Source organism: Limulus polyphemus, unplaced genomic scaffold (genome assembly GCF_000517525.1).
Source record: "Limulus polyphemus unplaced genomic scaffold, Limulus_polyphemus-2.1.2 Scaffold10091, whole genome shotgun sequence".
Classification (NCBI taxonomy): domain Eukaryota; kingdom Metazoa; phylum Arthropoda; class Merostomata; order Xiphosura; family Limulidae; genus Limulus; species Limulus polyphemus.
In genome coordinates, this window is record NW_013675701.1 from 1 (window position 1) to 15,445 (window position 15,445).

Sequence of the window (15,445 nt, forward strand, 5' to 3'; positions counted from 1 at the left end):
GTTGTTAAAGTGTTCCAGAATGCGACATTAATTTCTTGATGACCTAATATTACATATTTATTTCTAAGTGAAGAAATGCATTAAAACTAAACAGTTTTGGTGTCTTAAAAATAACTATCCACCACTTTTAAAAAGAGTTATAGTACCATTTGCAAAGTATGTGTTGTTAAAGTGTTCCAGAATGCGACATTAATTTCTTGACAACCTAATAAAATGATTCTTTTTTTGCATTTTTTTTCCTTAGATATATTGTTTTGATGAACCAACATTAATCACCCTGAGCACTTAAACTTTTTTCCATCATACTTATCAAGACCTGTCATTCGAATAAATAACTTTTCAAGGAGAAATAAGTATTTCTTAAAACTATTTATATTCTTTAAGACCTAATATTTAGGTTAACTTCATCATTCCAAAATATGAAAATATTCTAGCGGTTTAATGCCTGACTCTGAAAACTCGTACGTTAACACAGCTAAGTGTGAAGACTGATTGTTTAAAGTACTAAGTATGAGATTTGTAAACACATTTGTAGGGTTGATCTGTGCAAAAAATTTTTCCCTTCCTGCAACCTATTAGATTGTAGATTATATTACATAATTAAATAGTTTGTATTCATATATTTTCTTCTTTTTTTTTTTTTTTTCTACAATTTCTGTTGAACATAATTATGAAAGAGAAAGATATCACTGACTGTTTTAATTGGAGGAGGGAAAGGATGTTATGTATAAAAAATTAACAGTTAGCTCCAGGAATGTTATTCTTTTGAAATTTTGAGGCCCACATCAACAATGATTCATGACAGGGAAATTGTCATTTTATGAAATGGGTATATAACCAAAACTTGACAAAAAAAAATTGATTTCAAGATTGTAAGTAACAGTGTGAACCATGTAAATTATGAATATTTTTATTATATTTACATGCACTTTTAGAAGATCACTGTTGTAAATTCATATGTATTTGTTTAGGCTTTCCAACCCATGGCAAATTGTGCAAAGAAGGTAATAAGGGATAATGGATATGCAGAAAATATTCAGCTTATCAGCAAACGATCAACAGAATTGAGTGTTGGACCAGGTAAAAATGCCTTTTTTTAACCTTAAAAATGTTTAATGTAATTTTTATAAACAGAAAGAAACTGTATTACTGGGAAATCCATAATATGAGTAGCTCTTTCATATTTATTAAACGAAAAAATTGCTGCTGGAGAAAACTCAAGTAATTTGGTGTAATTGGATGGTGCCGATTTCAAAAATTGAATCAGAATTTGACAATAACCTCTAGATTTTGAGTTGTAGTAATATCTCAATATTTTATCAGAACTAGGTGAAATACTGTGCAATCAACTTGATACAATAGATTTATGCTGTGAAATTAAGTTTACTTCAACAGTTTAATGGGTAAAACACATACATTTTTGTTAACTTCAAATATTGACTGTATTTTATTGGTGTAAAATTTCAAATATATTGTTCATATATGCTATTTGTTCTTGATATAATTGTAGTGAATTGCATCACTTTTGCTTCATTCCCAAGTTCACCTGCTCCACTCAGAAATAACCTTCACATGCTCAGTTTGCTAGAACATTCGAAAAGACCCTCAAGTGAGCATAAAAGGGGCAGAGACAGATGCCTCTCATTCACTCGGTCACTTCACCTTGCTCCTCGCATAGGCAAAAAGTCTGATCTGCATCCTTGCATCATACCTGCAACATTATCAAATTCTTTTGTCTCTGGGACTGACAAGATGATAAAATGATTTCAAAGAAAAAATGCCAGTGAGAGACAATTACATACTAGGGAAACAGAATATCGAGTATCAACCTTTAGTGAATTCTCAAAATGTGTTTCTCCCCCACTTCATATTAAACTGGAACTTATGAAGAATTTTGTAAAAGTAATGAACAAAGATGGTAATGGTTTCAGATATCTGTTTGACAATTTTCCAAAAATCAGTGAAGCAAAAATGAAAGGAGGTATCTTTGTTGGGCTACAAAGATAGATAGATTTGGGAAGTGCTGATGGATGATGATTTTGAAACAGTACTTAATCAGAAATAGCTTGCTGCCTGGAAATCATTCAAACTTGTTGTCAAAAATTTATTAGGAATAACAGAGATGAAAACTATGCTGTGATGATTAATGATATGCTCGAGAACTAAAGGAAAATGGGACCTAGGATATCACTAAAGATACACTTCTTAAACTCCCATTTAGACTTCTTTTCAAATGATGTAGATGCAGTGAATGATGAGCATGGTGAGTGCTTCCACCAAGATATTCCTACAATGAAATAGTGATATCAAGGATGATGGAACCCTGTGATGATGGGAGATTACTGTTTGTTCTTGCAGCATGAAACTGAGGACATACACAAAAGGTGCAACAAGTCAAGCAGATATTTTGTAACAAAAAATAAAAAATAATACCATGATGAAAGATTGAACTTAGCCTGAATGTATTTTCAGCATATAATCTTATTATAATCATTGTTTTTTTTTTTAAACTGGTATTGCTATTATGTATTATGTTTGAAAGTTCTGAAATGTAATTTTTCAATGAATAAATGAAGTTATTCAAGAAAGTTATTTTTACAGTATATAAGAATATTTTGAATAAAACTCATAACTCAAAAACTAGAGGTAATCAATAATTTTTAACATGATTTATAGAATTAGCATTGTTAGTTTACTCGGAAACAGTTGCATTTTTTTTCTAGTAACAGAGAAAAAATGTTTCAGTTTCCTGGTGTTATCAGGATGTTTTGTGGATTAATGTTGACGAGTACGTGCACATCCTCTCTTATGACTGAACTGGTAGGATATGTACAGTACCTAAGAAATTTTTATGGTGGATATATTTGAGTACTAGTTCCCAAATTGATTTAAGATACATTGATTTGTTTCTTTCAGATGGTGATATGAGGGAGAAAGCCAATATTCTTGTAACAGAAGTATTTGACACAGAACTGATTGGTGAAGGTGCTATACACACTTTCGCTCATGCTTTGGAAAACTTGTTAGAGGTAAAAAGATAAATGTAAATATTTAACAAGTTAATCACAAATTCCTATACTTTGTTCTAGAAGTGTGAAGCACTCTATGAATGAAGTAGAATAACACATTGTAATGATGTGACATTGATAACTATACTACCAATGGAAAAAAAACAAGAGACTTGCTATTTTTTTATTTATGTTCAATTTATATTCAATTATAAGATCATGTATTCTCCATATTGTATTTAGTTTTTTGAAACACAAGCTTAATACATAATACACAAGCATAACTGTACAAGTGTTCTTTAAAAAATCAATATTATACAGAATTTATTTAAAACTATAATATCAAGATGAATGTTAATTTTATAATTTTTTAAATTTTGTGTTATGGATTTCGGGGAGAAACTCTTTGGGGAAAGATGTTTCAGAAATGATTTTGAGGCTTAAAAATTAATGCTTTTAGCATGATAAAAAAATTGTGATACAGTAAGAAAAATATAGTGATCATTCTAGCTTTTTTGTCCATGTGTGTTCCAGAATGCAAGTATCAAAACATTTGCAACATCTTTTTTTTGGGAGGTGTTTCAAATATCAAACTACCATTTGTTTACACCTGACATGGAAGAAAACAATAACTTAGCTTTTTCAGGTGTATAAGTAAACTGAATAAACAGTTTCTTCACATTTGTTTACGATAAGAAAACAGATTAGTCATTACCCCAGTCATATATGACTCCTTGAAACATAGCCCTGTTCTAAATCTTCCTATTTTTATCTTTGCTCTGAAATTTCCAAAATTCATAACACTTTACAAAGTAATGGCTATCCCCTTAATTTCTTCCACTCTATCATATGAACATTTTAAACAAACAAAGTAGAACCTACCACGAAACTGCACATTGTCTCAAAATATCTGATAGTTCTTATCTCTTCTTTCATGGGAAAACAAAGTTTTAAACTTAAGTCCCAAATCTAAAGAATACTCAAGACATAATACCCACAGATTAAGCTACATTTAGCATTTAAGTCAACATTTATAATTTGATCTTGCTTAAAGCCAAAGATACTTTACCCACTGCTATGCACTTGTTAGTTGTTTATAAATACACTTGTGGTAGCTATAAATTTACTTATTGGTAGAATTATGTATCATCTTCAAATATGTGTACATGTGAGTTTCAGCTAGAAGTGGATATAAACTAACTGATCAACCTGAGTATTGTATCTGATTACAAAAATCACCCCATCCATCTTGAAAACTTTAAAATTCTTTACTTTGGAACAACAGGTTACGAGCTCTTTATTAATGAAAGCCTTTCTATTTTCAGTGATTCCCCAACACTAAATAATAACATCAGCTTATCCCTGATTCATTAATCTAATCAATTACAGAATCCCAGTGTTATTATTTGATTATTATTTTTAAAGATGTAGGTGTTTATACTTACATTTAAGCCTTTCTTTATAAAGTTTTCTCGTAATATTATTTAACATATGATTATGCATTCCATTTAATTGTTATCATTTAAATCTGTATTCTTTATAAACTTTTGGTTGTATCAAAAACTTCTTGTTTTATAGCTAATGTTATTTTTTGTAGTTAGAATATTGTAAATCAACTTTATGAGGTTTTAATACTGATGATGGAATTCGAAACAATTCTAAAGTGTCCGTAATTAAAGATTATCTTCGCTATGAAATAAAGAATAACTAAAGACACTTAAATATATGTGTATGTGTGTGCTTTGTTTTTGTTCAACTGCATATATAAGACTTCAGTTTTTCAATACTGACATACATTTGTAAAGTTTGTCTACAAACTATTTGTTGAATTGGAATTTTTATTTTTCATTTGGAAAGAAAGATTCTATTGTTGTGCCAGTCTCAGCAGTGGTGTATGCCCAGGTTGTCCAGTCTGAGAAGGTATTGAAATGGAATCGACTTCAGCCACTACATGTTGCTGATGGAATAGTCATTCAGCCACCCTCAGATGTACAGTCTTGTGCAGGAGCAGCAGCAATTCACGATATCCAACTTAACCAGTTAAAAACTTCAGATTTTAAGTGTTTAAGTGATCCAGTTCCTGTCTTCAGGTGTGTTAACTTTAAAGAAAAATTTACAGTTGTTTTCACTGAAAAGTACAATATTTAGTTTTTGTCATTTTTATTATTTGAATGTCAAAAAGATGTTCTGATATTTAGTAGTAATAAAAAGCGAAAGCTGACCCACAAGTAACTTATTTTTCTGTGGCACATTGTCTAGAGAATATCACTTAATAAAATGATCCTTATGATTTTAAATCTGTCTACACAATTATATGTGAACACATAGCCAAAAATTGCCAAAATTCGCATAAAATAATTCAGTAGCTGATTTAAAAAAAAAATAGTATATTCAGCTGGAATTAAGCCTTAAGAACACCAAGTGTCATGTTTCTGAAGGTAATCTACTATAATATAGATGCTACAATTTTTTTTAGCTGGAATTAAGCCTTAAAAACACTAAGTGTCATGTAATATAAATGCTCCATTCTACTTTCTTAAGTTATGATATCTACTTATATTCTAAATAGTTGTTTTACTGACTAAATATAAAAAGAGTTTGCAAAGATTATAAGTAAATGATATTAGAATAATTGCCTTATCAAAAATATTGCCTTAAACCTCTTAAGCTTTTGACATAGCACCAGAGCCCACAACTCTGAATATCTAGCTAAACCTCCATTTACCTGTTCAACAGTTTACAGATGTTTTCATCATAATAATGGCTGATTACCCCTCATCTCTTCATGTAGCCTATATATTTTTACCGTTATTTGATTTTACTTTCTATGCAAACATACTGTAAATACTGGATAGATTTTTATCTATCCTTGTGAAGTTTGGATTCTTTTGATTTATATTGCAAGACCATGCAGCTTTGTTTATTCAATGTACATTAAAATAGTAATGTTTTTTTTACTGTAGGGTACTTGGAGTATAGTATGTCTCATTGTTTCAGATTACTGTGTGTCATGATATAAAAGACTGTGTATTTTAGATATTATTGATTAATTTAGTTTTGTGAGTGAATGTTGTATTATTGTTTAGTTTTTGCTATAATAAGAGTTAAAAGCAGATGTTTGTAGGAGGTTTTGTTAATAATTCATTGATGTTGAGAATATCGAACGTCACTTACAATACATTCACGTCAAGAATGTAGAAGGTGGACAAACGATTAAGTGATAAAGATATAAATAGCGTGAGGTGAGCGGGAATAGTAGACAGATAATAGCGAAAGAGAATAAAGTTGGCATGAAGTTAAGTATGGTAGAAGTGATACGCCTAACATTCAATATGTTAAAGTGAAACTAACAGTAGAAAAGGGGATAAGAAAAATAATTTTATTCCGTCAAAGCTTGGTTCTAAAGTACTTAAATCAGCCAGAGTGCACTTTGACAAAAGGAACAGAAGATCTTCAGAAGAAAGACGACCAAACGATTACAGTAACTCATGCCACAATTGTAAGTGAATCACAGAGAATACTAGTGCGATAGAAGTAGAGAACATAGTTCGGTTTGTCAACTGAAATTCTAAAGTAATTGAATATGCCTAAGTGGACATTTGACAAGAAGGAGAGAACTACATATATAGTATTTATGATATACCCATAATATCTACAGTGTTGAAGAATTTGTTGTACATATGTTAACTTCTTCTGAATGTGTGTGTGTGTGTATATATATATTATTTTGAAAACAGGTGAAGTGCATGCTGTTTATTCATAGTTGAATTTATCGCAAACAAGTCAGACACCTACTTTAGAAGATTCCTAAGCCCAACAACAACATAGTATATATTTATACTATTAAGAAATATAGATAAACACCTTTCTATTTGACAATTTTCAAATTCTGATAATGTGAATATGTAAAATTTTAAACTTTTCATGTTTAGGTTTGACTTCTCTGGTAAGACACCCCTAAAGTTTGATGATATGTCTGTGTCCAAGTTTCAAGCTCAACACGGTGGATCTTGCCAAGCTGTCTTTATGTGGTGGGAACTTCAGATGGATGTGGAAGGAGATATTCTCTTAAGTTGTGCTCCTCATTGGGCACATCCAGAACCTACCTCATTACAGGTACTGAGCTAGACTTGTTTACATTTTATAAAACTGAAGGTGCAGTGGCTGATTAGGTAATCTATACACAGTGGAAATTTTACAGCTACAAAGAGCAAAAGTATTTCTTTATAATTTTCCTCAAGTAAAATGAAATATAATGTCATTTATAAACTGTGTAAACACAAGGCTAGAAACCTTGTAAATAGTCCAAGTTAAAGCTTTCAGTCTGTATATAGACTTTCATCTCAATGGTAAGACTGTATAAAGTGGCTTAATCTGACATGGTTAATATTAATATATATATATATATATATATACACAAGTCTTGTTGTTTTTTTACAGTGGAGAGACCATTGGATGCAAGCTGTTTATTACCTACCTCAAGAGATAAATGTCCATAAAGGAAACCAGATGAACTTGTGTGCGTTTCATGATGAATACAGCCTTTGGTTTACCGTCAATAAGTAAGTTAATCATGTTTTTGTTCAATTTTGTAGCAGATTATCATTAAAAAATGTTTCAAAGAGAAGTCAGGTCTTTAAATTAAACAAATACAGTGTAGTCTGACTTGTGAATAGTTTAGCTAGATTGATGAGAAAAACATAATATGTAATGAATGTAACTTTATTGTCTATAGCAAAGCTACAAGACATGCAAATAATGTATGTATTTACAGTTATTTAATATATTATATATTCTAACTTTTTGCTGAATAGGTAATGTTTATTTATTCAGTGATGCAGTAATATTTTTCAGTAAGTTGGCATTTTCTTTTTCTGTACAGAAACTCAGTAAAACAAATTATGAATTGTTTAAATGTTTACTAATACCACTCTTCCACTGTATATCCAAGTTAAAAAGAAATTAATAAGCAAAACATGACACAGTTTCAGACTTGTTGATATAGTTTCTTTTTCAGTTTCTGTAAAAGTTGACATTCAGGTGACATTAATATTTAGGAAACAGTTCCGTAAAATTCTGTCAATAAAACTTGGGTATACTGAAATTTGAGTCTTACAGTATGAATTTTTCACAGGAAACAGAAAATGAATTTTATGTGGAAAGGGTTGGATTTAAACTCATCCTGGATGAAAAATTATAAGAATTTTATCTGGTGGCTTTAGAAAGTTTCAACTATTTTTGAATATTTTTCAAAAAAAGCAAAAGTTAGAAATATTGTGATTGGTAATTTGTGTAATATTGCAATAAAATTGATGATAATTTTAGTTTTAATTTCCTTTCTGGTTCCAGTAAGAAAAGTGATTGATAATTTAAAGACACCCTGTTATTCCTAGCTTAAACATTGTTTCAGCTTAGTTTCATTGTTAAATACTAGTTGTTTCTTACTGTTACATTAAGTCAGCTGTGCTTTATTGCATATTAAAGTTGACCTGGCGTGGTTATTTGCAAGATATATATCATAATCTTGTGACAGTTGAAATAACTGTTAATTTCACTCTTCCTTAACTAGTTTAGAATATATCTTTAGTAACTTATATTCAGGTAATTCTTTGAATTTTCAGTCATTGTTGTGCTATAGTTAATATTATTGATGTTAACCAGATGTAAAAAGATTGTAAACATGTATTAATTCACTTGCTTAAAGAAGGGTTACATACAGCAATGGTTATTGCATGGAAACTTGTAGCAGGGGAGGGGGTAAGTTAACTTTAAAGAATGACAGATGATTGGACAGATTGTAAGTTGGGAGTTCTCTCCCTTGTATATCTCATTTGTAATAGTCTTTGTCAGAGGTAATCTAAGGATTATGGAATACTATACTAAAATCCTTTGGTCTGACCTGATTGTGCAATATAACGTGATTTTGTAATTATTCTTTGATTGGTTTGTATAGACATTTTTGGAAGGTCTCCTCTTTTCCCCAGTGACCAATTGAAGTCACTTATCTAAATAAAAGCCAGACAGTTTTGTTTTAACCGATTATGAATAAAGATTTAGTTTTTTATTCACTTGTGTATTTGTGTTTCTTTTGCTGTTTGTGTTTAAAATATTACTTGATATAATATTTCTGGAACCTGCTCTATTGCGGATTCTTGTTACTACTTGTTGAACATTTGTATATGACAGTATAATTGACAGTCTTCAAATATCTTTATCCAAACTGTATAAAGAAAATCACTTTTATTGGTTCATACTAGGCCTAATCATGATTCCAACATTATTGAAAGACCCGTATGTTCATGTGGAGCTCACATAGCTTCAAGTAGAATGAGGATAGGAATGCTGAATAATTCATATCGGTACCAGCAGTATGCAAAGGCCCTTGAAAGAGTAAGTAATACGATGATTGTGTACGAGGTTTAATTTTAGAGTAGTTCTGAAAAATTCATAGGTGATTGTTTTTAAAGTTGTCTTGTATATATAATCACAGTTGAAATAATATATTCAACATTTAGTGTTATTTCATGTATGAGTTTTAGGCTTCAGTTGTGTTGAAATAATGTTCATGTGCTAATTCTTACAGTATATATGTATTTAATATGGCTTAGTCCAAAGGCATATTTTTGAAATAATATAAAATTATGTAGTTTCTGTATTAACCACATATGAAGTACAAAGAAAAACGTCTTAATACAATGTGTTTTGTTTGACTTAAAGCATTAAAACGTACAAATAACTTGTTAAACTTTGTTCATTTTATATTTAATAAATAAATTATGAACTATAGAATTATCCAAGGTAATAAGTTCTTTTTTTAGGTTATTGATAAATTCTCAATTTTTTTATTATTTTTCTCTTATCTTTTGTTCTGTTGTAGATGATTTCTCCAAAAAGTGTCTGTCTGTGTCTTGGTGATGAAAACTTGCTTCCTCTTATAGCATCTAAACTAGGAGTTTCAAAGGTTTGTCAGAAAATAAGGCCATATTGTATAGTTATAAATGCTTACAATAAGTTATAACTGCGGAAACATCATTTTGAACTTATAATTATTGTTTATTTGAATTTTGCTCAGTTATGTCATCTAAAATTTTCTTTCTCTTGCTATGATGCAAAACTTTAGATAAAGTTGAATGCTTGGATATTTGATCAGAAAAGAATTACTCTAGCAATTTTTATTCAGTGTTTCCATTTGAAATTGATCCATGTTTTATTACAGGTGTTCACAGTTGAAAACCAAGCTTTCTGTCATAGAGTAATACTGAATTATATTGAAGCCAATGACCTCAAAGAGAAAATCAGAATTTTAACAAAGTCACCTGAAGATTTAACCAGTGAAGACTTGAGTGGAGAAAAGGTAAATATGATGTACATGGTGCTACTTGCAACTACACCCAGGTTTGGGCTGAGTGAAATGTTGTACTTGTTTAGGATTTTTCTAAGTTTGAACAGTTTTTCCTAAACTGATTAAGATTGGCTTGTAATTATGAAAAAAAGTTTGTGGATTGACAGCAAAAAAGTCGTTTATCCTGATTAATCTCAATACAATTTCATTATTTATTTAGTTCATCTACTTGTTATTCTAGGTAGACTTGTTATTAGCTGAACCATTTTTCTCAACCAGCCTACTACCATGGGATTGTCTACGCTTCTGGTACTTGAGATCTACTCTTTCACAGATTTTAATAGACCCCAACCACATCCTTCCTCGTAAAGTGACTCTTAAAGGTTTAGGAGTCCATTTTCTTGACCTGTGGAAGATTCGTGCCCCTGCAGGCAAAGCTGAATCATTTGACTTGACAGCTTTTGACAAACTAATTGAGGTGAGGAAACATGAAATTTCTGTTGTATGCACGTCTCTATAGGCTTGATTTATCAATAACATAAGAGTATAAGCTGAATGTAAAACAACATTCAGTAATTTTACAAGGTTTTTATTGACTTTCATCTTTGTGGATCTAATTTGTTTTTTCTACACAGTGTTGCTTCTTTATGAGAATGTTCAAAATGAAAAATTAAATTGTTTTTAACTCTAATTTTGTATTAATAGCCATGTGATAAAGATTCTTGTTATGTCAATCATCAAGTTAGACTCATTTCTAAACAGTGATTCATACTTTAATTTGAAATCTTTGTAAAAAGTTTAAATTAGTGGTTCAATTAGTTAAGAAAACATGAAGACTAAATTATTAAAATATAAAATATTTAAGTTATGTAAAGATGATTACACTGGTGAACAACATTTTTGTATCTTACTAAACAAGTATCAATCTTCACTAATTTGAAGGTGCTGATTATGAAAGTGAACTTATTTTTTTGTCCAATGGGTTTAGTTTTTTTCAGTATAAGGGACAGTGGTACAAGTTGGAGTAGGTCTGGGGTAATGATCATCAGGCCTTATTCATCATGTCTTCTCTAAAATCAGTGTTTTTTTGTTGTTTTTTATTGAATTGATAGAGCTATTTACAGAATTAAACTTCATTTTTGCATATAAGGTTTAGATTTTCAATATAAAGTGGGTAATGAGGCAATATGGGGCATGCGTAATGGATATAAATTGGTGCTTCATGATATGATATTAAATATGAAAAATATTCATGGTGTATATGTAGAAATTTGAAAGTGGTAGGCTTGCTGCTTGGAATGCAAAAAGGTTTCACAAATTTACTGCTGTTTTCTCACTTATGGGACAATTAAAGAACATTACTTGAAGAGTGATTGGACCCTTAGACAATTTTTGGTGCCTGGAGAATACATTGTGGAATCAGAGCCATTAGTAGACCCAAAAAAGATTCTTTTGCCACCTCTCCACATCAAATTAGGTTTAATGAAGAATTGGTTAAGGAAATGCTGGCAGCCTATAAAGATCTTGGTGCACAGATCTCATTGAAAATACATTTTTTGCACAGTCGTTTAGTTTTTCCCTGAAAATATCGGTGATGTCTCAAATGAGTGTGGTGAACGTTTTCACCAAGATATTACAAAAATGGAGAAGAACTACCAGGGTAGATGAGACCCAGCTATGATGGGGGATTACGGCTTGATGCTCAAGCGTGAAAGTGACTCAGTATTTAAGCAGAAATCACAAAAAAAAACACTTAACAGTTTTTAAATCCTGCTTTGTAATAGTTTTATTCATAGAAAAAAGTAAACTTTAATTATTAATTTTCTTTTCTTTTTTTTTCTTATGTAACAATCTATCAATGATGGCAAGCTATGTGGTATATGAGTCTCAAGGCAGGGGTGCAATATCTCAAAAATCTGACCCAATATGTAAAAAACATTATTATTTTTGTAATCAATGCCCCAAAATTAGTCAAAAAACAGCTATTTTCATAAAAGATACAGAGAAAAGTTTTTTTGTTTCCCAGTGTTATTAAACAATGTAAACCATTTTTAACGGTTATTAATGAGCATATCAAACAAACTTTGAAAATATTTTGATGAAATTGGAACTTTGTATGTAAACCACCATTTAAAATAGGGATTATATTCTGTACATTTTAGAACTTCTAATAATTCTTACTTTTATGTCTGAACTGTGGATTGAGATGTAGAAAAAAAAAAAACAAGTAAAAATTATTTTCTCGTAAGGAAGAACATTGACATGGAGGGAATATATTCAAAGATTTTAGGAACAAAATATCTTTAATGATAGAAATGTAGGTTTGAAACATTGATTAATATTTTTCAGAATAATTTTTTTTCTAAGGTTGTATATGAAATTTGATAAGTAAAAGTTGAGATCATGGTGAGAAAATCCCACATTTTTCTTATTTACATAAGTATAATTACATTTCTGTTGAGGAGTCTGTTATATTACATGATTTAAAAAATATGTATATATATCTAGGAATGTTCTACATACAAATAACCTGTAACTCAATTTTTTATGGCTACTTAGTTTCTTGAATTTATCTTCTTTTGATTTTATCACAAGCCAATCTACATACCTTAAAAGCTCTTTAAGAAATAATGCTGTTGCTTTAAATACATGTAGGAGAATCAGCTAAAGAATCAGCCTAAGAACAGCTTGATAGACATTTGAAAAGAAATCTGCTTTTTTGTCTTGTTTGAAAGGGCTGATCAAATACCAAGACTAATGCTTAGTTCTTGCTCAATAAGTAATTTTTGAAACAACAAAATTGAGTATTCTTTCAATAACAGGCTGTTTGAAAGGTAAAACATTACATGGAAAAGACTTCATATTAAAATATAAAAAAAAGACAAAATTCAAAACACATTAATCTTAAACAAAATCAATACATCAAGAAAGGTACAGAAAACAATAAATAAAAGTAAACCTGGTTGGCTTTCTTATCCATCAGCTGTTGGTTTTCTTCAGAGAAAATGGAACTTCTGTTTCTTTACCATCCTAATTGTTTTTAGAGCTGTTCAAATAGTAGAATTTGCTATCAAGTAATTGCTAGGCTCATTAATCAATTATGCTCAACTAATTGATTATTCTGACATGAAAGTTGAATATATGGAATAATCAAAAACAGAAACAATCGGAAAAACTCATTTTAATTAATTGATTTTTCTTCATGAGTTGTAACAATAATCAGTTGAGCTGAACCTTGAATTAAGTGAAACAATAGTGAGAAATCTTAATTTCAGTTACTAGAATAGTTGGAATAACCAAAAACAGTAATAATCTGAGGTTATTTTCATGACATTAATTGATTTGATCATAATTTCTGTTAATTGACCATTTTACATGATACTAGTTGAAGTAACTAATGCTAATAGATAAGTGATTATATCGATTAATCAAGATAATTGCCCAGCTTTTGTTGTGTCACATTTATAAGTGTGGTGCAATAAATAAATAAATAAATATATATATATATATATATTTGAAAGTGTCCTCTATTAGTTTTCACTTAGCTCTAAAGACACAAGTTTTTTATTTTGGCACACTTACACTCTCTAAGCTGAAGAAATTTCTTAAAGATTTTATACTTATCAGCAGTTTGGGTACTTTATTAAAGTAAATCTCCAAGAAGTTAGAGCATTGGAAATAAGACCACTGCCGAAAACTTTCTTAGGGTTCTGTTAAATCAGTATTGGGATTTCCATATACATCTATAAAGTTTTATTGTACTGATGGTTTTAAATGGCCTTTTTCTCTCTTTCTCTTTTTTTTTTCCCCCCACTCTTCTAGTCATCATCAGAAATCAGTGATGCCAATGTGGAGCCTCAGCCACTCTGGGAATATCCATGTGTAGCTCTGACTCATCCATTTGATGTTTTTGTCTTTGATTTGGTGCATCCAATGAAGTGTGAGATTATGCAGAATTGCAGTGAAGTGCAGTTTGCCAGGTGAGAAAAACTTACAAATTGGAGCAAGTCATGGTTTCAGTTTACTTAAACCAATATTAACATTGTGTTTCAACAAACATGAATTATAGGTGGTGGGTATTCCTTTAAAGTAACATCAGAACCTTTGATCATGAGTTGACAAAGATAAATTGTGGAAATGTGTATAGTAGAGACTCCATTTACCATTGTATATCTGTTAAATGTTTTGCTATTGATTTTTTGTTTCTGCAAGTTCATTCAACATGTGTGGCTAAATGAATTGTAAGAAAACATAAAGAATTTAAAATCTTCAAACTTAAAATATTTTTAATAGTAAGAACTCTGAAATATGACACAATGAAACTTTTGTTTTTTCCAGAACAGTTGTTGTTCATGATACTCTAAGCTGTTCTTTAATGATGAAATATTCCCTTGTAAATTTTTGTTAAAAAGAAACTGAATTATCCTTACATTACAAATACATAAAGAAAAGTTTTTCTGAAGTATTGTCCAATTTTTATTAAGAGAATAGCATCCTGTTTTTGTGATCTTTCAGTGATGGAACATGTAATGGTATTGCTCTCTGGGTGGACTATGAACTGGATACTGATATTCACCTAACCACTGGTCCTCAGTGTGACATTTGTCCTGGTCATCCAGTGGAGTGGGATATGTACACAAAGCAAGGTGTACATCTACTGAGATCACCAGTCATTGTAAAAGATCCTTCTCAGAATACCATCAAATATTGTGCTGTGTTCTCTCCAAGTGATGGCACTCTCACTTTTAAATTTGAAATGAACAAAATTACAAGTACTGCCTGATAGATGGAACTTTTTTTTAGCACTGTACATTATCCAGATATTTGTTCTTATAAAATAAACTAGAACACAATTATTTTTGCTCGTGTTATTTTATATAAATCGATATCAAATATCTACAAACAAGTTTTTTTCTTACTGTTTGTTGTTCTAAAGAATAAAAATTAGAAAAGTATAATACAAGCTAATACCTAGATTCTTTATTGATGACACAAAACTGATTTTCTGCTTTTATACAGTTTAAAATATTATGTCTTCAAGAAATTAATGTCCCTTTTTTTTTTTTTTTTTAAAGCTTTTAAACTTTCATGAATT

At 30.1% G+C, this 15,445-nt stretch overlaps 1 protein-coding gene across 1 annotated transcript; it reads left to right on the plus strand.

Annotated features, from left to right (window-relative positions):
- Nucleotides 1-971: 971 nt before the first annotated feature.
- LOC106476228 (protein arginine N-methyltransferase 7-like) lies at nucleotides 972-15,246 on the plus strand (the record flags this gene model as incomplete). The annotated part of the gene is made up of 11 exons (XM_013936895.2): nucleotides 972-1,080; nucleotides 2,917-3,029; nucleotides 4,866-5,098; nucleotides 6,941-7,124; nucleotides 7,449-7,570; nucleotides 9,266-9,398; nucleotides 9,886-9,969; nucleotides 10,225-10,362; nucleotides 10,592-10,828; nucleotides 14,173-14,330; nucleotides 14,866-15,246. Coding segments are annotated over 11 exons (1,779 nt in total), but the record flags the coding sequence as incomplete, so codon positions are not given.
- Between the last annotated feature and the right edge of the window lie 199 nt (nucleotides 15,247-15,445).